Source organism: Colossoma macropomum, unplaced genomic scaffold, assembly GCF_904425465.1.
Source record: "Colossoma macropomum unplaced genomic scaffold, Colossoma_macropomum, whole genome shotgun sequence".
Lineage (NCBI taxonomy): Eukaryota > Metazoa > Chordata > Actinopteri > Characiformes > Serrasalmidae > Colossoma > Colossoma macropomum.
Window position 1 is genome coordinate 35954625 of NW_023494798.1, and position 27843 is coordinate 35982467.

General features: G+C 44.6%; 1 protein-coding gene across 1 annotated transcript in view; it reads right to left on the reverse strand.

The window, feature by feature from the left end:
* LOC118818457 (SPHK1 interactor, AKAP domain containing) overlaps positions 1-27843 on the reverse strand; it is an 87317-nt gene that overhangs the window by 4070 nt on the left and 55404 nt on the right. Inside the window, 4 exon segments of the mRNA XM_036585717.1 lie at positions 3440-3523; positions 12143-13254; positions 13256-15501; positions 24832-25087. Of these exon segments, the coding sequence (XP_036441610.1) occupies positions 3440-3523; positions 12143-13254; positions 13256-15501; positions 24832-25087 (3698 nt within the window).

Here is a 27843-nt window from a genome sequence, read left to right on the forward strand (position 1 = left end):
AATAACAACCTTCAAAACGAGATGTGAACTAGTTAATTACTAAAAGACTCTTATTTTATTCAGCATATAATTATGATGTGATTAAAAAACACGTAAGCTAAAGAAGTTCTGTAGCAAACTGTTCATAAGAAACAATCAGGCTCATTATTTTTTTAGGTCACAAGGTTTAGTTGTTTTGCTTTTAACAGTAGTGAATGTTTGACGATTAAACCAGCGTCTTGGTTTATTAAAAGGGAAACAGAAATAAAATAAAATAATAACAAAATAAAAATAAAAATATTAAAAATATAACAAGTCAAGGCAAAAGGCTATGGGCACTGTGGATCCCTGGCTACCTGAGCCATATTTTAAAGCAGGCATGTCAAACTGGGGACCTTCCAATCCAAAGTGCTGTGGAGATCAGTGTTCACCCTCATCTAACGCTCTGAATTCAGTTCATGAAGGTCTGATTAGCTGATGAGCTGAATCAGGTGTGTTTAATGTGCAGTGAGCTGAAGTCTGCAGTGTTTTGGCTGCCAGGACTGGAGCCTGACACGTGTTTTAAAGGAACAATATGGGTTCTGCAGTCTAAATTCAAAATACTGGAGAGAGCTGTCTGCCCCGCCCCCTCCTCCCCAGACTCGAGGCTCACGCGGGTTGCCAGGTTGAGCACGCTGAACTTACACAAATGAGCACAAGACGAGCACAACATTAAAACTTTGACAATGTCTAGCGACGCCGAGACCTACACGGTAAGTTGATCAGCTAAGTTGATCAGCTAAGCTGATTAGCTAACGTACTCGTTTGCAATGTTTATTGTTTGCAAATAAACCAGCCTGTGGATTTTGTATAACTCAGTGTTCACTACATGCATGGTTGATAACCCAGCTGCACACGGACCACAGAGTATAAACGCTTGAATGTTGAAATGACTTAAAAGTATGCTGTGCATAAAAAATAAACATCTTGGGAACGCTGCATGCTAGAGACTTTTATTTTGTCCAGGAACAGTAGAATTCTGCCATTTCAGTGAGGGCTAATCCAGACTTGAACTGCACTCTTTTTGGAGACTTTGAGCTGTGTCCCAATTCAGGGGCTGGATCCTTCAAAGGACGCGGTCTATGAAGGTGTGTCCTTCAAAGGCTGCTTAGACCTGTGAAGGCTGGACCCAGAGCCGGTTTATGAGGAGCCTGGCCACTCCCTATTCTTCCCGTTATATCAAAAACAGGACTGCTAAACAGCAGAGGCGCCCGCGAGCGGGTCCTCAATGAATGGGAGTGAATGGCTCAACGGCTAAAAACGAAAAGTTAAAATAGTTTCTAATCACTGAACCAGAACTTTCCTTTAGTTTTAGACAGTAGAAGGATGAGTTTCACTAAAACAGCAAAGAAATCTCACCTGTATGTTTCATTTACTACAGCAAACGGGTTTTGGGCAGCAGGAGGCGGGCTTTACTGTTAGAGCGTGATGATTGATTGGCGAGCGGAGCAGCTCATTGACTGTTCGCGCTCACTGACGTCATGAATGTACATGAGGCGCCGTTTTAAACTCCTGTAACTCCGAGTTTAAAAGCTCTTAAAAATATAACAGCAGTGTTAAAATGTTTTATGCTGCTCTGTGTTCAGGAAATTAATGTATTCTTTTACATTAAAAATGTTTCAGTATTTATAAACTACGATTTTGCTCCATATCAACCCATTCATTTTGGACTCGGGAGCGCCCTCTAGCGCCTGAGAAACCCAGAAGACATTGCAGAGTGATAATTCTCCTCACTACAAGTTCTCTGGGCTGGACCATAATGAGACAGTCTGCTCTACGGCGGATTTCCTGTTTGTGTCACAGCACCGCTGTGCCCACCCTCACCACTGCGCCACGAAACGTCGCTCCTGTCAAGTTCTTTTAAATTTCTTTAAAACGGAGCCAGAAACTTTTAGCTGTTTATTTTTCCATTTATTAGAGCTGGAGATGCTTCACCGGCGGCTACTGACGAGATTTTTTTGTTTTTTTGTTTTACATTTGTATCGTTAGCCGTTCGCCTCAGTTTAAACCCAATACTTATATATGAATATATTTAACTTATATTTAAAAGTGTCTCTTTAACTGCCGTTTGCTCATCTGTTGATGCCGTCATGTTTTCGAATCCCTGCCGGCACGCACTGAACCTTGGGATATGTTGGCTGGCGAAGGATGCACCTGTAAGATCCTGCGTTGCCATGGAAAAGGAGGACACATTTCTCGGCCGCATATGAAGGAGCTTCGAAATGGGACAGTCTAGTTGCGCCGCTGTGACGCAACTGGCCTTCAAATGCAGCCTCTGAAGGACGCAGCCCTGAACTGAGACACACGGTTTGTAAAATCCATAAAGTCAAATCCGATACTGAAAGTCTTCTGTGATTTCTATGTTGAAAAGAGTTGTTGTTGTTAGCAGGGCTGTTAGCCGCCCACTGACGCCTTGAGTCGAGTCTGTTGACCAATCAGAGGCTGCGCCCCAGATTCGTCACTGGAACAACACTCCTCTTCAGCGCAAAATGAAAGTACGTCACTAGCATACAGCGTATACGAATATTTATTCTTTTATCTACGTAGTCCTTTGAAGTTGCACACGACATCATCAACCTTAGAGGATTAAAATTCCCGTCCCTGCTAGCAGCCGTGATAAATTAGTTAAGGTTAGCTAATCTTAGCTTTAGCTCAGTGCTGACCTGTTCAGGAGAAAATTAGCCAACATGGCATCTGATTTAAAGTCCTTCTGGGCTCTGAGCCGCCTCCATCTCTCAAACGCGTCGCCAATATTTACTCGATGCTGCGTTTTACTGCATCTCTGATCTCATGGAGCTTTTTAGAAGGATGCCGAGGCTCTTTAGTTTGGGTAGAATCTAATAATATCTCTGTTGATCCAGTTCGGTTGCTTGATTCTATGGTTGCAGCTGTGTTTGTTAGCTAATTTGTTTCTTATCTGGTAACCCGGGGTGTCTAAACGGTACTGGGAAAAGGGCAGTGGGCGGGATCAAAGGCCAAAACTCAAACAGACTTTCTGCTCCGGGACAGAAAATTAAAAGGGGAACATGCTGGCTGTAGCGCAGCTGTTGGAGGAGCCAGTGTTTCAGATTAGCATGTTTTCTGAATCTGTGATAAAACATGATGGTTATTTTATGATATAGTACAGTAAATATACATATTGATCCTTTGAAGGTCTCTTGAGGTTCATAAGACCAGAGAGGTTCAGAACCACTGGATGAAAAGGCCTTCATTGTCCTGTCTGACCTAATGGCTGTGTTTAGCGCTGGCCTATAAGCTAACTCCATGTGACTGGCCTGTCTCAGGCGCTCATCTGTTTATGAGTGGAAGAGTGGAATAAGGCATTTGGACGTTACTCCGGACTTGGAGAGGAAGCTTAACCTCCATTAACCCCAGCGCTGCAGGCTGGATGGAAAAGCAGTTAGCGTGTACTGTTAGCTACCTGATTAGCCCAGTGGAGACGGAGCATTCTGGAAGGCCCTCCAGGTCAGCCACGCCGAGGCTGGACGTGCTGCTGTTCCCGTTTCTGTAACACACACACATACGTAGCTCTCAGTGCCGTCTCTCTCTCTCTCTCTCTCTCTCTCTCTCTCTCTCAGTCTGAAGGAAACCTCCACACTGCAGCAACATTTCTGTGATTTGAGGCAGAACGACGGGCGCTAACAGCAGTCGGGCTCCTAGCAGAGAGAGATGGAACTGGCTCCTGCCAGGCTACGAGAGCGTTAGGGGTGTAACGATTCACAAAGTTCACGGTTCTGTTTGATACGATACGTTACTTTACTTTTCGATACTGCAAGAAGTACAAGTGCCGCAAAATGTTCTCACGGTTCTGTGATTAGCTCTTTGTTTGATGCAGCATACCTCTCTGTGATACATTAAACAGAACCTATACAAGGGATCCCATGTTCCCCAGGGTCACCAAAGGTCATACAGGGAAAAGCAAGAGCCAATTTTTCAATAGAAATGCACTTCGCCTCAGCTAGGCTAGCCTCAGGGTGCTAATTAGCTAGCTAAGCAAACTTACTTCAAAGCACTTTTTGAGAACCCAGGAGTGTAAAGTACATAATCCTTTTAACCTCTTCAGCTCCTTGAGACCACCGGTGGTTCCAAACGCACTTCGTCATATTCTTCATAACTTTCATATTTCATAAGCTACATTCTAAAGGTGGGGGTCGTATGAGGCTGTAACTGTCTTCTTTCTAGTCAAATAGATGGTGATGTAATTTTAAACCCTTATAATAAAAGAAGCTGAACTCTTTCTACTGAAAGTCGACCCATTTTTCCACAAATCTGGTCTGTAAACTATAAACAGATGGCGTCTCTTCAGTGATCTGCTCTGTAAACATTATTTTTATAATACAAAGAGCGTCTAAGATTTTTGGCTTTCAGCAGTAAATTGTAAGCATATAGCAATAAGTGTGATCATAAAACACATGTTCTGTTCATTTGAGGGGGCTTTTACAAAAAATAAATAAAATAAAAATGTACATTTATTACATTTATTTCACGCAGTTACTGAATAATTTGTCTTACGATTTGGTCATGAAAATTCAGATGGACAAACCAAAATATACGAGGTGCTGCGTTGTCTGGTTTGATTCTGGCTGCACTGCTTTTCTTTTATTGTTACTGCTAGTTGTGTAGCCGTTAGCTTGCTAACTAGCGAGTTAGCAGAATAAACAAACATGGGGGAAATGGTGAGATTGAGGTGACAAGGGCGTCACAAACAGCTGCTGAAAATTTACTGAAAATTTAACATTCAACATGAGATTACAGACCTGGGAATATAGGACCCTCTGATTATATAACCCGGGGAATACAGGTCCCTGGTATTATAGGGCCCTGGGAATATAGAGGATGGTGGGAATATTGGGCAATGGAACTATAGGACCCTGGGAACACAGAATGCTGAGATTACAGCACCCTGCAATAATAATGTCTTGGGAAAATAGGACCCTGGGATTATAAAACCCTGGAAATGTAAAACCCAGGGACAGTGGAAATATAGGATTTTGGGAATACAGAATACTGAGATTATGGCACCCTTGGATTATAAGGTCCTGGGTATATAGGACCTTGAGATTATAGACCTGGTAATATATGACTCAGAGTCTATCCTGATTTCTCTAAGGGAAAAATGAACAGCGTTTTTGAAAATCAGAGGTGTCAAACACTGGTTAACAAAAATGTTTTAAAGCTGATGTTTTCCACCCAGCTTCCCTGGATTCTAAATTCTGAGATCGTTAAGGAGTTACGAAATATGAATATGTTACTATATGCAAGCTAACACTGCTGCACACTGAACTGACATCATAAGCCTGGCAGGTTTTGTCCAGTTGGTAGTTAGGAGGCTTTGGCAGTTTTAGGCTGCAGTCTGAGTAGCTGCTGTTGGTGTATATTAGCTATTATACAACAGGTAGTTCCGGCCACGCAATCTGATTGGTTGAGAAGCGTTCTAACTGTGCTGTTATTTCACCATAACATCACTTTTTTTTCCACAAACACTGTATCACTCCGCTGAGACGTCGTTGCTAAGCAACGACTTTGACAGCTGTAGGAGACGCTCAAGTCAGAAAACAGAAAACGGACACTTTTAAGATCACATTTGACCGACAGCCGATTTGGTCAGACTCTGAAGATGAGACGACACTAAATTCCCAAACTGTCATCACCACTGAGCAGCTTTTCAGTCGGCAGCTGTGACAGAAGAACAACTAAACAACCTGGAATCAGCCAGAAATGAACCCAACACCATTCGCCAAACTAAATGGGCTGTAAGATGCTTTACAGACTGGCTGGAACAAAACAACATTAATACTGATCTGGCAAAAACTGACAAAACTGAGCTAAACTTGATATTGCAGCAGTTTTATGGCTCAGTCTGATTTGGTCAGACTCTGAAGATCAGACTACACGTTTGGCGACTGAAAAGCTGCTCAGTGGTGATGACAGTTTGGGAATTTAGTGTAGGGAGCTGGAGAACGAACTGCCGGCTGTGCAGTGAGTGGGCGGGGCTCGTTACTCTGACGTAGCAACAAGCTGCTCGTTAAGGAACTATAATTTGGTGAAGGAACTGCGAACATTAAAACATATTAAACGCCGCGTTCACGGCCCAGTTTATTAATTTATTACTGTATTTATTTAACTGTTGTATTAAAGCAGTAGAACACTCGAGGAGTGTGTTATCGCCAATAACATCACGGCTGTGATGATCTACGGCGACCAAATCACAGCCGTGATGTTATTTCACTATAACACACTCCCTCTGTGTTCTACTGCTTAACTTACTTTCATGCGACGTTATTTTAATATGCATAAATCTGTTTGTAGTGTGTATGTAGCATTATTCTTACTTGGACTGCTAAATGATCTTGAAAGTCAGACGATCGAGAGATATTCTTAGACGAAATGTATCACGTTTGGAACATTTTTGTTCACTGCAGGAAACGACAGCAGTGATTTTCGAAAATGCTCTTCCTTTTTCCCTTAGAGAGAAACATGACACTGATTAGAGAACAATGCAGGCCTTCAGGTCTGTAGTCCAGCCTCACGCTAATATGCTAACCACAAACAAAACCTCAGACCAGGTAAACAGTATTTTAGTGCGAGTGCTCTACATGCTGCAGTCTGTTGATTGTATATTTGGTGCTCCAGGCGTTTACATTAGAGAAACCTTGTTTCAAGCAGTGCAGTACAATATGATAGAATACAAAATAATGTATTGTTACACCCCTAGAAAGCGCCAGCTTTCAAACCCACCACACGCTAGCAGAGCCTTTTCCTTATGACAACCAAAGGAAAAGCAGCGGGAGATGAAGCGAAGGTACTGAAGTACATGGAGGTTGGCACTAGGGGGCGCATGACCATATGGTACAGCCTACAGCTGGTGCGGGTGAAGCAGGGGTTTGTGGGTGTGTAAAGCTCGGCATGAAGCTCTGAATAAAATACAGTTTTATAAAAAATTAAAAATTGAAAAGCGAATGTTACAGAAATTTATGGAACCCAAATTGTTGCCATGACAATGGGACATGCTGCTCTAAGTGTCCTATGGCTGAAGTTTAGCATTAGCTTGAATACAGCCTAGTTAGCGATAGCTTTGCTGCTAACTAACAGTGCTAAACAAACACAGCCAATGTTTTATTTCACCCTGTAACTCACTGTGACGTCGTTTCTCAGTGTCATATAAAATGTTAATTATTAGGTTTATAAACGTTACCAATGTAGGCTAATAAAAACACTTTGCAACCACACAGCAACCGCCCAACAACACCTTAGCCACCACGTTACCATAGCAACTGCCTGGCAACACATTAGCAACTGCCTGAGATTTCATATCAACAGCCTTGCAACAACTTCGCAACCACCTGGGATATCACAGCAACAGCCCAGCCACAGCTTAATCTTTTCTATGTAGCACAAAAGGGTTCTGCTATTGTTACAAAGCTTGTATACATTAGCAGAACCCTTTTTTGGTGCTGTATAGAACCTTTTTCAAAAATATTCTATATAGAACCATACACAGCACATTCTCTGTCAGTCTGAAGAACGCTTTCATGAGGCAAAGAACCCTTTAGTCATGCAAAAGGTTCTTTGAGTGTTCATGGTTCTATACAGAACCGTTTTCATTACTAAAGAACCCTTAAAAAACATATAAAAAACAGAGAAAGACAAACTCCTCTTTTAAACAAGCACCTGAATCTTTTCTGCACTCAAAATATGAAAAGGTTCAGATCTTTATTATTATTTTTAGCAGGTGCAGCCCTGAAATCAGGGGGTGCTGCAGCCCCCTCAGCCCCCCCCTCCACTTCCCGCCTCCCTGGTGTCTGTTGCAAATATATCGAGCGGACCGGCTAAAGCCAACAGGATATCAGCGGTGGCACCTGTCTGACCATCTGGGGCACTTCCTGTCTGGAGTGTAGATGGCTGATGGTCTGTGAGGGCCAGAAAACATCAGCGCTGTCAGCTCGGCTTATTCGGAGCGCTGCGCTGAATGGGCCACTCTAATGGAATCACTCTCACTTCAGGGATTTACGTTCCCCCGGCTGCGGCTCCGGCTGCCTCCTCTGCGTGGAGCGAAAGGTTCTGAGTGGCCAAAAGCAGTTTGGGTTTGTGTCCAGCAGGCAGTTTAATCTGATTTGGGGTGATGCGGTGTGTCTGTGTGCTGATTAGGCCACAGCAGTGAGTGCGCTTAGGCACGTTCCCCTCAGCCGCGGCTTGCTGATGTGTTCGCGCACTCGGCCGATGCTGCCGGCTACGCTGCGGAGTGTGAGGGGAGCGAGTGCCAGCAGAGATTTTAATGTGATGGATTAAACTGAGAAGTGAGACTCTGACCGTGACCCTGACCCGGCTGCAGACAGAGTTTGGCTAAAAATCCACCCAAATGTAGCCCATCAGCCAAGAGATGCTCGGTGTGGGAACATTGCTTCTGTTTTAGCACGGGAGCTAATGTAGCTAACAAGCGATGGAATCTTACACCCCACCAATTAGCATGGTGCTAACCATTATTTTGTTTATACTGCACTTTTCTCACATTAAATATGCAGCTCAAAGTGCTTCACAGTACAACATAAAAACAACAGAGGAAGAAGATAAAAAAAGAATCAAAAATAAAAATATATCAAAAATTCAAGAAACAGGGCTACAAAAAAGGGGATACGTTAGGGTTAGGGTTAATTATTTAATAATAATTAAAATGAAATGAAATGAAAATATAAATACAAATACAATTAACAAGAAAATTAACAAGAAAGCAAAAGTAATATTCCAGTAAAAACAAGGGAAAGGGTAAAGAAATATGTTTTTAACTGACTCGCCTCAGAGACTCAAGACTTGACTTGAACCTTAGAGGCTTGAGATTCAACTCAGACTTGCACTTTAGGGACGTGAGACTCGACTTGGACTCACACCTCAGAAACTCGAGACTTGACTCAGACTCGCACCTCGGAGACTCAAGGCTCACCTCAGATGATAATGACTTGACTCGGACTCGCACCTTAGAGACTCAAGACTCGAGTTGGACCCACACCTCAGAGGCTCAAGACTTGATTCGAACTCAAACCTCGGACTCGAGACTCGCATCTCAGACATTTGAGACTCGACTAAGACTCACACCTAACAAATTCTATACTCGCCTCAGACTCACACCTCAGAGACTCGAGACTTAGACTCGCACCTCACAGACTCTATACTCGACTCGGACTCACACCTCAGAGACTCTAGACTCGACTATGACTCACCTCAAAGACTTAAGACTCGAACTTGGACCCCAGCAACTTGAGACTCAACTCAGACTCACACCTCAGAAACTCAAGACTTGACTTGGACTCGCACCTCAGAGACTCTATTTGAACTACACTAAAACCAAACCATATCCAGCGCTGGGTTGATGGTGAGCAAAGCAGCTTAGATTATGAAGCAGCCTGAGCTACGGGTAGCATTAGCATTTAGCGCATGTAGCTTTAATGGAGAACTAAATGGAGCAGCCACTGGAATGGCTGATAAGGCATGATGGGATACTGGAGGACTGACCCCTCGCTTAGCTGAATAAAGCTACTGGTGGTCTCCTCTTGGGGGTCTTCATCAGGGGCAACCTGAGCCCAACTGCCTGAGCCACTCTCCTCACTGCTAGTGCTGAGAGAGCGGCACTCTCCCTCCACACCTGTAGAGGGCACTGTGGGGGTCCTGTCCCTGCTGTCAGTGCTGAGAGGAGAGAGTACATGGCATAACTGCACCAGCCAGTGTGTTCGTGTCTGTTATCTACACTGATCAAACACCAGCATCTGTCAACATTGGGTAAAGTCAAATACACACAAACTGAACACAACAACGAACCAATTACAGCAGCCCTAAAGGTCATGGATTTCCTGTTTACACAAGTTTCCTGGGATAATGAGTTTTCTTGAGATCTTGAGTTATTTATGTCATTGTCATAACATGAGAAACAGTGTTTTCCCAAGATAATGGAATCATCTCAGTAGCATCTCAGGAAAATGCTAGATTTTGCAAGCTCTCAAATATACAGAGCCCCTAAGCTGACATGGTGATTAGTTTTAATAAGGCGTTGCCACAAATGAATATATTCAAATATATTCAAATATATATATATATATATAGTGGCCTCAATATAGTAATTTGTGGCCTCAATATAGCTATTAATTGCCTATATCAATTCGCGGCCATGCCTCATTAAAAAATAATCACCACGTCACCTTACAGCCTCCGTACAAATGCTGGGCACCTTCCATGACCCTCCATGGCAGCATAGCCAGTGATGAGTTTAGGGGGTGTGGCCATGCAAAGTGGCTCTCGGAGCATGCCACACTCTCGGGGTTAGAAGGACGCTCAATGTTGATGTTGTTGCAGACAGTGTTTTCCTTGTCTTCTTCTACGCTGATGCTACAATCTGTTCATTAACTCTTATGGGTTCTTAAATACCCAAATTAGTCAGAATGCAATAAGTATTAGTACTAATAAGTATTCATTGCTAAAACTTTGGTAATTATTATTACAAATTGTTAGCTTGTCTAATCTTATGAATCTAAAACCTGCCGAGCTGAATCGTAGCCCTGTAGTAGATTCAGTTGTAGCTTTTCAGCATCACTGATCTTGGATCTTTACATTCTTCTTCTGCCCATTTTTATTTATTTATTTTTGTTTTCTCAAGATAACAGCATAATGCCCTGTGAGTTATAAACAACATCATCCTTACTGCATCATCAGCACAACTGACCAATACAGCCCCTCAGATTATAAACAGTTCTTTAGCGGATTACCAGCACTACTGACAATACTCAGACTAGAGATCACTGACAAATAAAACAGATTCTTAACAGCACTACTGACCAGTACAGGCCCTCAGATTAAAGGTCACTGACAAATCAAACAGATTCTTAACAGATTAACAGCACTGGCCAGCATTCAGATTAAAGAGTCCCTGACATGTAAACAGATTCTTAATGGATTACCAGCGCTGCTGACCAATACAGCCCCTCAGAGTAAAGGTCACTGACAAATAAACAGATCCTTAATGGATTACCAGCACTACCGACAATACAGCCCCTTAGATTATAAACAGTTCTTTAGCAGATTACCAGCACTACTGACAATACAGTCCCTCAGATTAAAGATCACTGACAAATAAACAGTTTCTCAACAGATCATCAGCACTACTGACCAGTATCAGGCCCTCAGATTAAAACGTTCTGACATGTAAACAGATTCTTAATGGATTACCAGCGCTACTGACCAATACAGACCCTCAGATTAAAGGTCACTGACACATAAACAGTTCCTTAGCGGCTCACCAGCACTACTGACAATACTCAGATTAAAGATCACTGACAAATAAACAGTTTTCTTAACAGATTAACAACACTACTGACCAATACAGCCCCTCAGATTATAAACAGTTCTTTAGCGGATTACACAGCACTACTGACAATACAGCCCCTCGGATTAAACATCACTGACAAATAAACAGTTTCTCAACAGATTATCAGCTCTAGTGACCAGAACACGTCCTCAGATTAAAGAGCGCTGACATGTAAACAGATCCTTAGCGGATTACCAGCAGAACCGATCAATACAGCCCCTCTATCTCTATCAATCAGCCCCAATTTTCTATCTCTGGAAAATGATACCATTAAGTTGGGAAAACAAAATTAGTATTGTCACCATAATGACACGAATAACTGAAAATCTGAGAAAAAAAATTAAACACTATATCATGTACTATATCAGTATATATTAAACAATACAGCATAAGCAATATACACGAATCCATGGCTTTTTAGTGCTTTTGTAAGCGACAACACTTGACATGTTTGCATGTTTGAAATGTGTGGCAGAGTCTCATTCAGTTTATGCTTTTTTTCTGTGTCTATTTTTGGTACAAACCCACTGGCAAAACAGAACAATCATTTTGTATTAAAGGAAATGGTTGACAATTTAATTTTGCAAAATCTCTCTCTCTCTCTCTCTCTCTCTCTCTCCCCCTCTCAGGCAGATCAAAGCCACTCTGCTGAACTGAGATGTTACCGTTGCGTGCTTTTTCAAAGCTCCACTACGAGCTCATCTGCTGCACTTCAAATAACTTGAGTGTAATCTTGACCCTCAAGCAGTGTTTGTGCGTTTTCTTTGACTGTACCTGTTCCGGCTCGCCGGCACTCTATCCCTGCTGCTTTGAGGTTGGACCTGGGCGTTTGACTCCCTGCTGTGGCCACGTTCCCTCTCCGTGTCTGCAGACACTTCGTCCCTTTGATCTGGCTCAATGTGAATTAGAGGAACCTCCCTCTGGCCTAGCCGTGTAGGCCCCCCACATGTGGGCCCTTGGGAACCTTCACTGACCTCCTGCTGTTCCATACTCGCCCGAGTGTGACCGCTTCCTGGGCGAGATTGCTTAAAGCCCCGCCTCTTCTCTCCAACTGTAGCATGCTTCTGATGGCAAGCTGTTCCTCCTTCCTGCTGACCTCCCATTAGCGACTTGCCACTTTCCACAATGTCGGCAGCTAGTCGATTAGCAAAGAGCTGGACGTGGGGCTGGGAGTCGGCAGCGTCCAGCTCCACACTGTCCTCCGAAGGTTCTGCGATAATCTTGTTTTTACGCATCAGAGACTCAATAGAGCTTGCCCATGTCTCATGGATTAGCATGTCTGTGATGTGGTCTGTTTGGCCACGTTGATACAAGCAAGAGTCAGACTTGCACAGACTTGTGGACGACACTGAGTTGGATGGGTAGATGTTAAGCGAGTCACCGCGAACATTTCGGGCAAATCCGTCAAACGAGTTCGCCTTGATGGGCGAGTTTACGGTCAGCCTCGAGTCGGATGATCGCCTGTCCGGAACGGAGGACTGGCGGATGCAGAAAGGAGTTCTAGGAGTTGGAGGCAGAAGGCTGTTGCTCCACTCTTTGGTCTTGGTGATGCCATAGTCTTTGTTCTCCTTGTCCATATCTTTGAGCATAAAGCGGTAAAACTCCTCAGTAATGCTCTCCGTGCTGGACTGCTTGGAGAGGCAAGATGATGTCCGGACATTGAGGTGTCCGTTCTTCCTGCTTGCCGCCTGTTGAACAGCTGCTGCCAGGATGCTGCTGGCATTCTTCCCAGCATAGTAGTCCAGCAGGAGGTCAAACTCTCGGCCCTCCGTCTCCATCTGGTTCACCATGAACCGAGAGAACTCGTCAGTTATGCTCTCACAGCTGGACTGCTTGGAGATTGAGCTTCCTCGGCTCAGGTTGTGACCCAGCCTGTTGCCCTGGCCCCAGGGTGTGTGGTGCTCCAGAAGGATCTGCATCCTCCTCTGGGATGCTTTCATAGCTTGACGCTTTGCCTCGACTGCTCCACCTCTCGCACTGCAGCCGGCTACGGGAGGGCTGGCCCTGTTTAGATGTGTCCACTACGTTAAGCTCAGGACAGTTCATGATCCGTGCTGTGACCTCTGAGGCAAAGAGGGCAAAGGGGTCAGAAGTTGCTGGATCGTCCAGGTTAACGGTCTCATCAACCACACGGTTGACCAAACGTTCCATGAGCTCGGGCTGCTCCTCTGTTTTACGTTTGATCTCGCTGAGCCGAGGAGGCCGGTGCTTCTTGGCAACTGCTGTGCCATTTTGAGTTTCTTTTCTGCGGAGAGCTGCAGCTGTCCGGCAGGGCAGTAGAAGCCCTTCTGGTCCCTCAGATCCACCCTTCAGGGCACAGAACCAGGGCTGCTTACCGCTCGAATTCTCAAGGCATATTGCCGCCAGCTCTGTGGCCATGGACACCACCGTTGTCGCCAAGTCCTCAGCAAAGCACGTGACTGGAGTCTTGCACTCACCCGGCTCCATTTTAGGTACTACAAGTGCTCCTGTGGAGGAAGAGAAGGATTGCTGCCTGATTTCTCCCTCTCTCCCAGTTTTCCCTCGAGTGCTGTGCAAGGGAGAGTTCTCGGTCGAGGGAAGCCTGGAGTCATAGCTCCAATCACACTTAGCCAGCTGCCCCTGCAGGTCAGCCAGTTCCCTCACCGTGGCTCGGTTTATTCTGCTCTGAGCAAGCCTGCAGGACTCCTTCCCATTTGAGTTTAATTCACTCTCTCTCTCCTCCTGATTGCTCTTCTGCTCTCTCTCTCTCTTTCCCGAAAGAGAGCTGCTCTGCCTCTCACTGGGATTATCAGACTGGCTGTGCTCAGTCAAACCCTGTAATTGGCTTAATGTTTCTTCGTCAGGCTTGGTGGCAGTCTTGCATTCTTTGGAGCCAGCTTCACTTCCTCTCCTGTCGGCCGACCCCAGATTACATGTTGAAATGTCATTGATTTTTCTCGACGTGACACAAAGGACGTCAAAGAGCAGATCATTCACACTCTCTAGGAGAAAACGCTGCATGTTGACAGCGTCCTTCCCTTCGAGCTCTTTCCTTTTCACCGCTTTCTCCAGGGTGTATTTAAAAATGCTGTCCGCCACCTCCTGTGTGAATTCGTCCACCTCCAGGTGCTCCTGGTATGACCTCCTTGGACGTGTGATCCCATCCACGATCTTGTTATGCATAGTCTCCAGGAAGTTTGCTATGCTAGTGTAGCTTTGTTTGTGGGTTAGCACTGCTGAAGCCTCTCTCAGGAGAACTTCGGCCACGTTGGCCCTGAACGTTTCCAGACAGGTGCCTTCTGCTACGCTGCAATGCAGCGGGATGGCCGTGGAGGCCTGGGCCGCGGACAGCAGCCCCAAAGATGCTGAAAACATCTCACCTGAGTCTTCAGTATCAGCAGAATCTTCAGTAAGGTCCACCACGGCTACTGCTCCGGCCATCTGAGCCATGCCGCACACGGCGGAAGAGACCGAGTAGTCCCCTTGTTCGGTCTCGCTGCCTCCATCCTCATCAACATCGTCCTCATCTCCTGATTCAAGTGTAAGCCTCTCTGTGACCTGTGGGGTGCTGATTGTGCCGATGACGCTAGCAGCGCATGCTAGTGCTACTTCCACCGGCTTAGCCGAGTGTCTTTTTGGAGAGCCATGTGAGAGATGCGAGTGTGATTGCGCTACCGGCTCAGCTACGCTCTTATGAACTCCCTGATGTTCGGACTGCGTGCCAGGCCACTCAGCTGCTTCTTCACAGTTATCGGGACTTTGTACGATCACGATTTTTGGGAGTTCAAAAGAGCAAGTTCTTGCCCTTGGGGGCTCGTCCGTATGATGCCGCATGCCAGCTGCTTTCTGTGGCGAACTGGAGATGCTAACTGCTGCTTCTGGGGTGAAAGACGGCTCGTCCTGAGACAGGTGGATGAAGGCGTCCTGCATAACGGACTCAGCGAGGTTGGTGGCGTAATGTCCGGCTGACTCTTTGGTTCGTCGGCTGATGTGTTTGGGAGCGGCGCTGCCTCTGGTTGGCGCAGAAGAAGCCCTGGAGAGTTTATGTGACTTTGAAGAGGCGCACAGTGTATCTGAGTCCTCACTGTCCTCTCTCTCCACTGTACTTTTCCTCCGAATGTGTCCTGACCTCAGCAACTCCACTGCATCTGATGAAAGACCACCGTCTGCATCTACAGTGAGAGACAGACAGAGAGAGAGAGCGAGGAGAGAGGGAGGGTTGAGGTCGATTAGTATTCAAATGTATGCTTAGAGCAGAAAACTACAGCTCATAAAATGCCGTGTTAATAACGCTTCCTTAAAGCAAACAGAACTGAGCTGAACTGTGAAAGACAATGAGAAAAAATCTGTACTCGTTACCTGGTTTTTTAAGGTGCAACAAAATTTTGAGCTTAACATTTGTGCTGAGTGTTTCTCTGCAAAAAATGTGATATTGGCAACTAAAAGTTGTCAGTCCTGATTCTGTCAATGTTTGGCTTCACTTGCTTTTTCCTCCTTTTGCAACTAATTATGATCTAGGCTCTCATCAGTTAACTGTGACAGCATCTTTACCTTTTTTGGCCTAATTATCAGACCCAGATCACAGTTTTTAAACACAGTGTCCACTCACTGTCCACTCTATTAGACACTCCTACCTTGCCAGTCCACCTTGTACATGTAAAGTCAGAGATGATAGCTCATCTGCTGCTGCACAGTTCGTGTTGGTCATCCTCTAGTCCTTCATCAGTGGTCACAGGACGCTGTTGGCTGGATATTTTTGGTTGGTGGACTATTCTCAGTCCAGCAGTGACACTGAGGTGTTTAAAAACTCCAGCAGCACTGCTGTGTCTGATCCACTCGTACCAGCACAACACACACTAACACACCACCACGTCAGTGTTACTGCAGTGCTGAGAATGATCCACCACCCAAATAGTACCTGCTCTGTGAGGGTCCATGGGGGTCCTGACCACTGAAGAACAGGGTAAAAGGGGGCTAACAAAGTATCAGAGAAACAGATGGACTACAGTCTGTAACTGTAGAACTACAAAGTGCACCTATATAGTAAGTGGAGCTGATAAAATGGACAATGGGCGTAGAAACAAGGAGGTGGTCAGAATGATCAGTGTGTGTGTGTGTATATATATATATATATATATATATATATTTTTTTTGTTTTTTTTTGGGGGGGGTTCCTCTGCCCTCAGAATGTTTAGCAGAAGGTTCCTCTGAGCTGAAGAGCCCGATTTACTCACTGACCTGTCCCCCTCCGCTGTTTGTACATGTTGTAAGCGGATCGGCGCGTGTGCTAAATGAATAAATGTAAACGTAGGAGAAGAGAAAAGCGAGCGAGGGAAGGAGAGAGCGGCCGAGAGCGAAGCTGCGAGGCGAAAAACAGCGACACGTCCACTGTTATTACAGAAGCGCTCTGTCTCTCCCACCGCGTCCACCGGGGGAGGTGATAGCCGGTGAGTAAGCGATCAATATCGCACGGCCGCTGCCTTCCTGCTCACTTTCTCCATTAACTGCCCCCCCACACTGCCCCCAATGCAAATCTGTATCTGGGCCAATCTTATTATAAATATTGCATTGGCTTTGAGGAGAGCATAACCTTCACACAGCGTTAGCTCTAATTCCATATGAGAGATTAATTATAGATTAGCCTTGCCTGCTGGCGGCGCAGCTGAGTGCGTCTCGTTGCCTTAATATGTGACCGGAGGCCGGACGCATCGCACGCACTGATAATCATTGATTAGGAGGAGAGTGTGAGCCTTCAGCTTCATAACACTGCTTAATAAAACAACATAACTCATTACACCGTAATATACACCACACACAGGCCATCACGGCCTCTATAGCATCAGTGCTGTTATTATTATTATTATCATTATTACTATTATTATTATTATTATTATTGTTGTTGTTAGCAAGTGAAATCATCTGAAATGTAGTCTATACATCTAATATTTCTCATTTTAAGAAAAAATATTACAAGATTATTTAACTTATTTCAATTTATTTTGTTTTTAGTCATTTTATTAAGATAAATAATCTCACTATTACTATTATTATTGTTATTGTGATTAAGTGCCGTCAAGTCGTTTCTGACTCCTGGTGACCGTGTGGACAGTGTTCCTCCAGAACGTCCTGTCTTCTGTTTGGGTCTTCAGGCATCTGAATGGCTGGTTCATGATTCCTCTGATCATCTCCATCCATCTTTTAGCTGGTCGTCCTCAGATTTTACCTCCAGCTCTTCCAATCATAACGGTCTTTTACAGTGAACTGGTTCTTCTCAGTAAGTGTCCAAAATAAGATCCTCAGTTTGGTTCTCTGGGCTCTCAGTGAGAGGAGAGGTTTGATTTGGTTGAGGATCCATTTGTTTGTTTTATCTGCAGTCTGAGGTTCTCAAAGTCTTCGTCAACATCAAAGTTCAAAGGCATCTAGATTTTTCTGTCTCACTTGTTTATTGTCCATGAAGAACCGCAGAGAAGACCACAGCCTGGACAGTTCTGATCTCTGTTTGTAGACAAATCGTTGAATCATTTGAAGATCTTTTCAAGCTCCTTCATCCTTGTTCTGCTGAGCGCTGATCTGCGTAGTATTTCTTGATGAATCCTGTTGTTAATAACTGATCAGAGTAGGCAAGAGCTCCACCATCTCCACATCTTCTCCATCGATGGTAAAGTTAGCAGCTGTCCTGTCATCATAACCTCAGTCTTCTTCATGTTAAGCTGAAGTCCCATCATTACACTCTGTTCTCCAACCTTCCTCATAAGGACCTTCAGATTCTCCAGATGTTCCGCTGTGAGTGTCGTATCATCTTCATATCAAAGGTTACTGATGTTTCTTCCACCAATCCTGAACCTCGACTGTCCTCCTCTGTCCTGATCCTGTCATCATACGTTCAGCATACAGGTTGAACAGGTACAGTGATGTTAGCTTGTTTCAGGCTAATTTCTTAAAACAAGCAAAACTATGTGCTAATATAGTAATAAAAATACTAAAAACAAGTAAAAATATATAAAATGAGTCATCATTATTGTAATGTTCCTATAACCATCGCAAAATAAGTGATATTAGATACTTAGAAGAGATTTAAGATCATTTCACTTTATATCATTTCTTTCAGTGCATGAACCAACCAGCCATCAGAACTGATTATTATTATTATTATTATTATTATTATTATTATTTACTGCATATTATTACTATTATATATTATTATTAGTTATACATATTATTCGTTCTTAAAGGGAAATTGCACCAATCTTTTTTAAATTTACCGCTTTTTCTCTTTTCCTCTTTGCTCTCTCATTCTTTTCCTCTCTCTCTTTCTATCCATCTATTATGTCCCTCTATCTTTCTCTCTCACACACATTTTCTTTCTTTTCTATTTCTTTCTCATTCTCTTCTCTCAATCTTTCTCTATTTCACTTTCTTGCTTTCTTTTTCTCTCTCTCTTTCTCTTTATTCTCCCTCCCTTTCTTTTTTTATTCCTTTTCTCTCTTTCTCTATATTTTCCATTTTCCCTTTCCTCTCTCTTTTTCTCACTGTTCTCTCCATCTCTCTCCCTTACTCTTTCTCTACATTCTCCTTCTCTGTATTCTCCCTCTCTCTCTCTCTCTTTTCTCTTTCTCTATATTCTCCCCCTCTCTCTCTCTCTCTCTCTCTCCCTCATACAGGCTCATTCAGTAAATGATCTCCTCTCTCTGCTGTTGCCTGGTTACTTTAGATCTAAATAAACATGCTGACCTTTCCTGACTCTTCAGATCAGATTATTACAGCTGATAAATAAACACATTTGCTGATGTTATTTATTGCAAATATTTACATCATTGCCGCCATTTTAATCCCTCATAGCTCCATGTTAAATTATGTTTTTCCATCTTTAACACTGTGTGAACATTTCTATGATAAACAGATCTGGTCCCGTCTGTGAGTCTCCGACTGGTTGAGGAGCTCCAGTCCCGTCTGTGAGTCTCCGACTGGTTGAGGAGCTCCAGTCCCGTCTGTGAGTCTCCGATTGGTTGAGGAGCTCCAGTCCCGTCTGTGAGTCTCCGACTGGTTGAGGAGCTCCAGTCCCGTCTGTGAGTCTCCGATTGGTTGAGGAGCTCCAGTCCCGCCTGTGAGTCTCCGACTGGTTGAGGAGCTCCAGTCCCGTCTGTGAGTCTCCGATTGGTTGAGGAGCTCCAGTCCCGTCTGTGAGTCTCCGACTGGTTGAGGAGCTCCAGTCCCGTCTGTGAGTCTCCGATTGGTTGAGGAGCTCCAGTCCCGCCTGTGAGTCTCCGACTGGTTGAGGAGCTCCAGTCCCGTCTGTGAGTCTCCGATTGGTTGAGGAGCTCCAGTCCCGCTGTGAGTCTCCGACTGGTTGAGGAGCTCCAGTCCCGTCTGTGAGTCTCCGACTGGTTGAGGAGCTCCAGTCCCGTCTGTGAGTCTCCGATTGGTTGAGGAGCTCCAGTCCCGCCTGTGAGTCTCCGATTGGTTGAGGAGCTCCAGTCCCGTCTGTGAGTCTCCGACTGGTTGAGGAGCTCCAGTCCCGTCTGTGAGTCTCCGACTGGTTGAGGAGCTCCAGTCCCGTCTGTGAGTCTCTGGCTGATCTTGTCTGCAGGACTGGCTGTGACGCTGATTGTGGGCGGGGCTGATTGTGGGCAGGGCTGATGGTGGGCGGGGCTGATGGTGGGCGGGGCTGCTGTTATTTCCACTGACTCTGCCTGTTTTTGCTCTGTAGGCTGAGTAGAGAGCATATTCGGGGGAAAGTGGACTGCGCTGGAACTGCCCTTTCACACACTATGTTTTGTCTGCAGCCTTATGTAAACACATAAAGTGCAAAGTATTTCAAGATTTCTGTTTAAAAAAACTGGAAAAGCTGTTCATGCACTGCAAAAAATGACATGGCTGTATTAAATCTTCTTTACATATCTAATATTTCTCATTTTGAGACGGTTTGAGGAAACATTACAAGAATATTTAACATATTCGACATTTTATACTTGTTTTGATTCATTTTAATTATTATTACGTAAACTAAACTCAATATATTGGCAGATAATTTAGCTTATTTTAAGAAATATGCTTGAAATAAGCCAAATTATCTGCCAATATAGTGAGACCCTTTAAAATTCACTGAAAGAAGTGATGCATTTAATTTACTTGGTTCAAATGTGCAAAATTTCCTTGTGAACGAATAACATCAATAGCTGAGCAATAAGTCTGCTGAGTAAATTCATCCCATTTTGTGTTATTTTAATAACGAAGCTCTAATATACAGCCAGAAGAACGTCATTAACCGCTCTTTTCATTTTACCATTGACACCGTGATAAAAATAACTGGGTTGCCAGCTTGCCAAACTTTATGTACTGGGGGGCCAAAGTGCAGATTTTGTGGTGGGCCGAGGGCAAAACACGAAAAACTGTAAAAATAAGTTTCAAAATGAGTTTTGAAAAATGTGTTTTATAACACGACAGTATATTTTGTTGTCAATTTTGAGCTTTAGGGGCGCAGTATGGAAAACCGTGCTGGGCTGTACCTCCCCTCCTTGTAAGAGACACTTGTTGTTGTTGTCGTCAGTGTTGCTGTTCTCAGTTTCAGATGTGTTTATGTGTAGAATGTGCTTTATTGTGTCTTTTGTAGAGTAATCAGTGTGTGTGGATGAGTTCACCAGCGGGTGAAGCTGACCTTTTCCTTATTCCAGCTGTCAGGCAGTGGCTTTTCTGACTTCTTTAATAAAAGAGCACCTCTGAGCAGAAATGATGGCCTTCCCTGCACACTTCATCTGCACAACAGCACAGTATACTTCAAAATGGAAAAACTGTGTGCTCTGTTGATGAATAACTTTTTTTGCGTATGAAAATTCCTTTGCATTGTGTTAAAATTTTATAATGAACAGACTGATAAAAATGATCCAAAATTAACTGGATAAAATGTTGTTCTATATCTTGTTCATCTCTTCTTAAACTCTCCTTTAAAGGCTCTTCATATATCATGATCCTCATATGTTTCATATCTAAATGCTCCGTTATCTTCATCACTACTTTCCAAAACCACTGCAGCAGCTTCAGCAGCTGTAAACTCTCTGCACGCCGTTTCACACGAGTCTCCGATGTGGACTGAATGAAGAATGAAGGGTTTCCGGCGTGATGGTCAGTCCTTAGTGATTTCCTGAGTGTCCATCGGTCAGTTTCACACAGAATGTAGACGGACACACGAATCCACCAGTTCCACACGGTGAGAGGCAGATGATGTGTATCTCAGCCCCTCTTCATAGGCTCATAACTCCGGATGTGAGTCTCGTATGATCTCGTGATAAGATGGAATGGAAAGGGCGACTCTACAGATTCAGGAAGTGTCTGAACTGGATTTCTGAGCCGGATCATCACAAAGATACAGAAACAGATATAGAGACAGAGAATTTGACGCATGGGCGAGTTCGCAGACCCCACAGGGTTAACTTCCATTACAAGTTAGGAATGTTTTTTCCTTCTCCTGTTAAACATTTTGGAGATATGAGTTTCTGCTCTAACAGTGACTTCACACACTTATAACAACAACTAAAGATGATGCAAAACAGCAGAAATTCAAATTTGTTTGAATTTCATTGAAACATTACAGTCATTAACATCAGGAAATCAAACTGGGTGGACGTGCGCCCGTCCACCGGGCCCCAATGGCGGCCGCGAGAGCCTGCTGGAAGGCAGGGCCCGAATACCAAGCGGTGACGGGGAGAGAGCCGCGATTGAGTTGGGGACGGAGCGTAAAGCCCGAGCTCCGCCGAGGGATGCAAGTGACGGTGGGAGGAGGAGGACGATGGTGCCGGCCACGAGAGGCACGAGGGTGAGGAGCGAGTCCCGAGCTCCGCTGCCCGGGCCCCACCCCCTGTTCCACAGTGAGGCCGCTGCACTACACCTCACGTTTGACCCGGGTGGCCGAACTACGGCGCAGTGAACTGCGGTGACAGGGAGGCGGGGCAACAAGCTCTCGTTCCCTCTCGGCTCTTTTAAAAAGAGGTGAGGGGGAACAGAGCGAGAGAGAGAGACGAGCAGCAGCAACACAACAGAGGACCGAGGAACTGAAAAGCTTTGTTTGAAAAGATCTGAACCCTGAGCACTCGGCACAACCGTTCACTCTCATTTTCACTTTTCAGGCTGTTATAAAGTTATCGAGTCAGCGCGCCCCGTAATTCTGCTCATCGGTTTTCAATCGCTGTAGAAAACTCTGCTGTTCTACAAGTGAACTGTGTTCCTGGCAGAAGCTCAACGTCACACATTTGCCAGATTTACAACACCGACGAAATAACACAAAAAAAACACTCTTAAAGAAGACGGTTCTTCAAGGGTTCTTCAGTAAAGGCAGGAGACAGTAAACTGCATTAAACTGGATAATTCTAATCGTTTACATCAAACAGAACGCGTCTTGCATGAAACATACATACATCATCTAAACCGCTTATCCTTCTGGGTCGCGGTGGGGTGCTGGAACCTATCCCAGCTGTCATTGGGCGGAAGGCAGGATACACCCTGGACAGGTCGCCAGTCCATCGCAGGGCAAACAGACATACACATTCACACACTCACACACTCACACACTCACACCTAGGGGCAATTTAGCACGTCCAATCAGCCTGACTGTTCTACATAGAACCATGAACACTTAAAAACCATTTGCATGCTTACCTAGCTCTTTGCATGATGAAACGGTTTTTTAGACTGATCGAGAATGTGTTGCAAATGGTTCTATATAGAACCTTTTTGAAAAGGGTTCTATTGCCACAATAGCAGAACCCTTTTTGGTGCTATACAGAGCCATGTAAAACACATTCTCCATCAAACTGAAGAACAATTTCACCATGCAAAGAACCATTTATTCATGCGAATGGTTCTTTGAGTGTTCATGGTTTTGTATAGAACCATTGTCTTCACTAAAGAACCCCTGAAGAACCGTTGTCTTTACAAGTGTAGCTGATGAGCTGCTCCTTTTTTTCTCTACACTTTTGGCTTGAAAACAAAGTCAGAAGTGCAGGCTGGAACCCGCCGATACAGACTGTACACGGAACGTAAATGAGGTTCATCATTACGCACAGCAGAACAGCAGGAATGGTTCTGAAGGGTTAATCAGGCGTCGTCACGCGTCTTGTTAGGTTTGATCTACCAGCTCTGTGAGTTTATCACTTTAAGGCATATGGAGCTGTTATCATCTACTGTTCAACACTCTCTCTCTCTCTGTGTCTCTCTGCCTCTCTCACTCTCTCTCTCTCCGTGTCTCTCTGTGTCTCTCTGCCTCTCTCACTCTCTCTCTCTCTCTCTCTCTCTGTGTCTCTCTGGCACATTAAGATGAAGAGGTTCGCTGGAGTAACATTTTGGCGCTGAGCCACAGACTTGATGGCTTCCCTTCCATTAAATTACATCACCAAGAACTGATAACAGTCACTAATAAATTTAATTTATGATCCATATTTTGTCCAAAGTACATTTTAGTGCTCAGTACAGATGGATGGACAGATAGACCAGATGGGTCGATAGATGGATACAGGGATGGATTGATGGATGGATGGATGGATGGACAGATGGAAGAAGAGAGGGATAAACAGATGGATAGATAGATGGACATATGCATGGATGAACAGATGGCTGTCTTAATGGTTAAATGGACAGATGTATGGCTGGATAAAAGGACAGAGTAATGAATGAACTGATACGTACATGGATGGACAGATAGACGGAAAGATGTATACATAGATGGATAGACTGATGGATGGACAGATGGATGGAAAGATGTATACATAGATGGATAGACTGATGGATGGACAGATGGATGGAAAGATGTATACATAGATGGATAGACTGATGGATGGACAGATGGATGGAAAGATGTATACATAGATGGATAGACTGATGGATGGACAGATGGATGGAAAGATGTATACATAGATGGATAGACTGATGGATGTACAGATAGACGGAAAGATGTATACATAGATGGACAGACTGATGGATGGACAGATGATGGAAGGATGAATGAATGTACACATGGATAGATTGATGCAAGGATGGAAGAGCAGATGGATGGAATTATGAAAGTATAGATACATAAATGGATGGACTGATGGATGGATCTATGGATGGATGGCCAGATGGATGGAAGGATGAATGTATAGATATCTGGATGGATGGATGAATGGATGGACAGACGGATAAACAAATGGTTAAATAGACAGATGTTTGGATGGATAGATGGACAGAGTGATGAATGGATGGATGCATAGAAAGATACACGGATGGATGAAAGCATGAATGGATAGATATATAGATGGATGGATGGATAAAGAGATGGACAGAGGGATGAACAGATGGATAAAAAGATGGACAAATGGCTGGAAAGATGAATGAACAAATAGATTAAATAGGCAGATGTATAGATGGAAAAAGCGATGAATGGATGAATGTATAGATGGATGTACAGATGGATGTACAGATGGATGGATAGATGGATGGATGGATGGATGCAGATGAATGTCTGTGTTATTCACCGTTTCTGAAGGGGTCGTCCTCGCTGTCCTCCCCCAGCTGCTCGGAGGCGGTCAGGAAGTCCTCCTCTATTGACGATACGGAACGATTGGTGTCGTCATCGGAAACGCGCTGTCCAGCCAATCGGCTGTGCCGCTGTCTTTCCTGGCCGGACTGCAGACCAATCAGGAACTTGTTGATCTGAAGGACGATGCTGTTTGGCTGAGACGGGCGACGCCCACTGGCGTTCTGAACCATACACACATCAGCTCTGTGACTCTGTAACACACAACAACACTGTGAGTTAGACAGTTTTACATACTGTCACTTAGCAGAGTCAGCTAGCATTACCTTCAGTTAGCAGAGTCAGCTACTGTTACCTTCAGTTAGCAGAGTCAGCTACTGTTACCTTCAGTTAGCAGAGTCAGCTACTGTTACCTTCAGTTAGCAGAGCCAGCTAGCATTACCGTCAGTCAGCAGAGTCAGCTGGCGTTACCTTCAGTTAGCAGAGTCAGCTGGCGTTATTGTCAGTTAGCAGAGTCAGCTGGCGTTATCTTCAGTTAGCAGAGTTAGCTACTGTTATCTTCAGTTAGCAGAGTCAACTGGCGTTATCGTCAGTTAGCAGAGTCAGCTGGCATTATCTTCAGTTAGCAGAGTCAACTGGCGTTATCGTCAGTTAGCAGAGTCAGCTGGCGTTATCGTCAGTTAGCAGAGTCAGCTACTGTTACCTTCAGTTAGCAGAGTCAGCTGGCGTTATCGTCAGTTAGCAGAGTCAGCTGGCGTTATCGTCAGTTAGAAGAGTCAGCTGGCGTTATCTTCAGTTAGCAGAGTCAGCTGGCGTTACCTTCAGTTAGCAGAGTCAGCTGGCGTTACCTTCAGTTAGCAGAGTCAGCTACTGTTATCTTCAGTTAGCAGAGTCAGCTGGCGTTACCTTCAGTTAGCAGAGTCAGCTGGCGTTATCTTCAGTTAGCAGAGTCAGCTGGCGTTACCTTCAGTTAGCAGAGTCAGCTGGCATTATCTTCAGTTAGCAGAGTCAACTGGCGTTATCGTCAGTTAGCAGAGTCAGCTGGCGTTATCATCAGTTAGCAGAGTCAGCTACTGTTACCTTCAGTTAGCAGAGTCAGCTGGCGTTATCGTCAGTTAGCAGAGTCAGCTGGCGTTATCGTCAGTTAGAAGAGTCAACTGGCGTTATCGTCAGTTAGCAGAGTCAGCTGGCGTTATCGTCAGTTAGCAGAGTCAGCTACTGTTACCTTCAGTTAGCAGAGTCAGCTGGCGTTATCGTCAGTTAGCAGAGTCAGCTGGCGTTATCGTCAGTTAGAAGAGTCAGCTGGCGTTATCTTCAGTTAGCAGAGTCAGCTGGCGTTACCTTCAGTTAGCAGAGTCAGCTGGCGTTACCTTCAGTTAGCAGAGTCAGCTACTGTTATCTTCAGTTAGCAGAGTTAGCTGGCGTTACCTTCAGTTAGCAGAGTTAGCTGGCGTTATCTTCAGTTAGCAGAGTCAGCTGGCGTTATCTTCAGTTAGCAAAGTCAGCTACTGTTATCTTCAGTTAGCAGAGTCAGCTGGCGTTACCTTCAGTTAGCAGAGTTAGCTAGCGTTATCTTCAGTTAACAGAGTCAGCTGGCGTTACCTTCAGTTAGCAAAGTCAGCTACTGTTATCTTCAGTTAGCAGAGTCAGCTGGCGTTACCTTCAGTTAGCAGAGTTAGCTGGCGTTATCTTCAGTTAGCAGAGTCAGCTGGCGTTACCTTCAGTTAGCAGAGTTAGCTGGCGTTATCTTCAGTTAGCAGAGTCAGCTGGCGTTATCTTCAGTTAGCAAAGTCAGCTACTGTTATCTTCAGTTAGCAGAGTCAGCTGGCGTTACCTTCAGTTAGCAGAGTTAGCTGGCGTTATCTTCAGTTAGCAGAGTCAGCTGGCGTTACCTTCAGTTAGCAGAGTCAGCTGGCGTTATCTTCAGTTAGCAGAGTCAGCTGGCGTTATCTTCAGTTAGCAGAGTCAGCTGGCGTTATCTTCAGTTAGCAGAGTCAGCTGGCGTTACCTTCAGTTAGCAGAGTTAGCTGGCGTTATCTTCAGTTAGCAGAGTCAGCTGGCGTTATCTTCAGTTAGCAAAGTCAGCTACTGTTATCTTCAGTTAGCAGAGTCAGCTGGCGTTACCTTCAGTTAGCAGAGTTAGCTGGCGTTATCTTCAGTTAGCAGAGTCAGCTGGCGTTACCTTCAGTTAGCAGAGTTAGCTGGCGTTATCTTCAGTTAGCAGAGTCAGCTGGCGTTATCTTCAGTTAGCAGAGTCAGCTGGCGTTATCTTCAGTTAGCAAAGTCAGCTACTGTTATCTTCAGTTAGCAGAGTCAGCTGGCGTTACCTTCAGTTAGCAGAGTCAGCTGGCGTTACCTTCAGTTAGCAGAGTCAGCTACTGTTATCTTCAGTTAGCAGAGTCAGCTGGCGTTACCTTCAGTTAGCAGAGTCAGCTGGCGTTATCTTCAGTTAGCAGAGTTAGCTAGCATTAGCAAGTTGAAAAGGCTGTGAGGAAAACTGAGGGGATTGTGGGAAAAGTGTGGAACTGCTTTAGTTTCCTTAATGCTGCACTATGTAAGTTTCAGGGATTTGGAGACCTCTCTGGAGGAAACGTGTCACTGCAGAACATTCTGTAGCGCAGGTTGTGCTTCTTCTCCGAGCAGATAAATCTGATGATTAGAGAACTCAGAGAGATCTCAGTGTAAACTGAAGCAGCGTCTCTGAGGATGAGAGTGAATTATCTACTACTGTCATCACATCTTCATCAGTGTGATGTTGATTCTGAGATCATTTGAGGCGAAACATCGTGCCGGACCTTCTTTCTGAGTCTGTGATGTTAATACGTAAAGACGTACGACGTGGTGTGAAAAACTCGACGCCTCTGAGTTTAAATGATTATTTCAGGCTTTACAGGCGACTCTCAGCAGCGCAGACTCACCACATTACAGCCTGTTTACATTCTCCTCCTAAATATTAGAGAATAATGCACTGCGATGAGGTTTTTGGCTCTACCTAGTGCACACCTGTGTG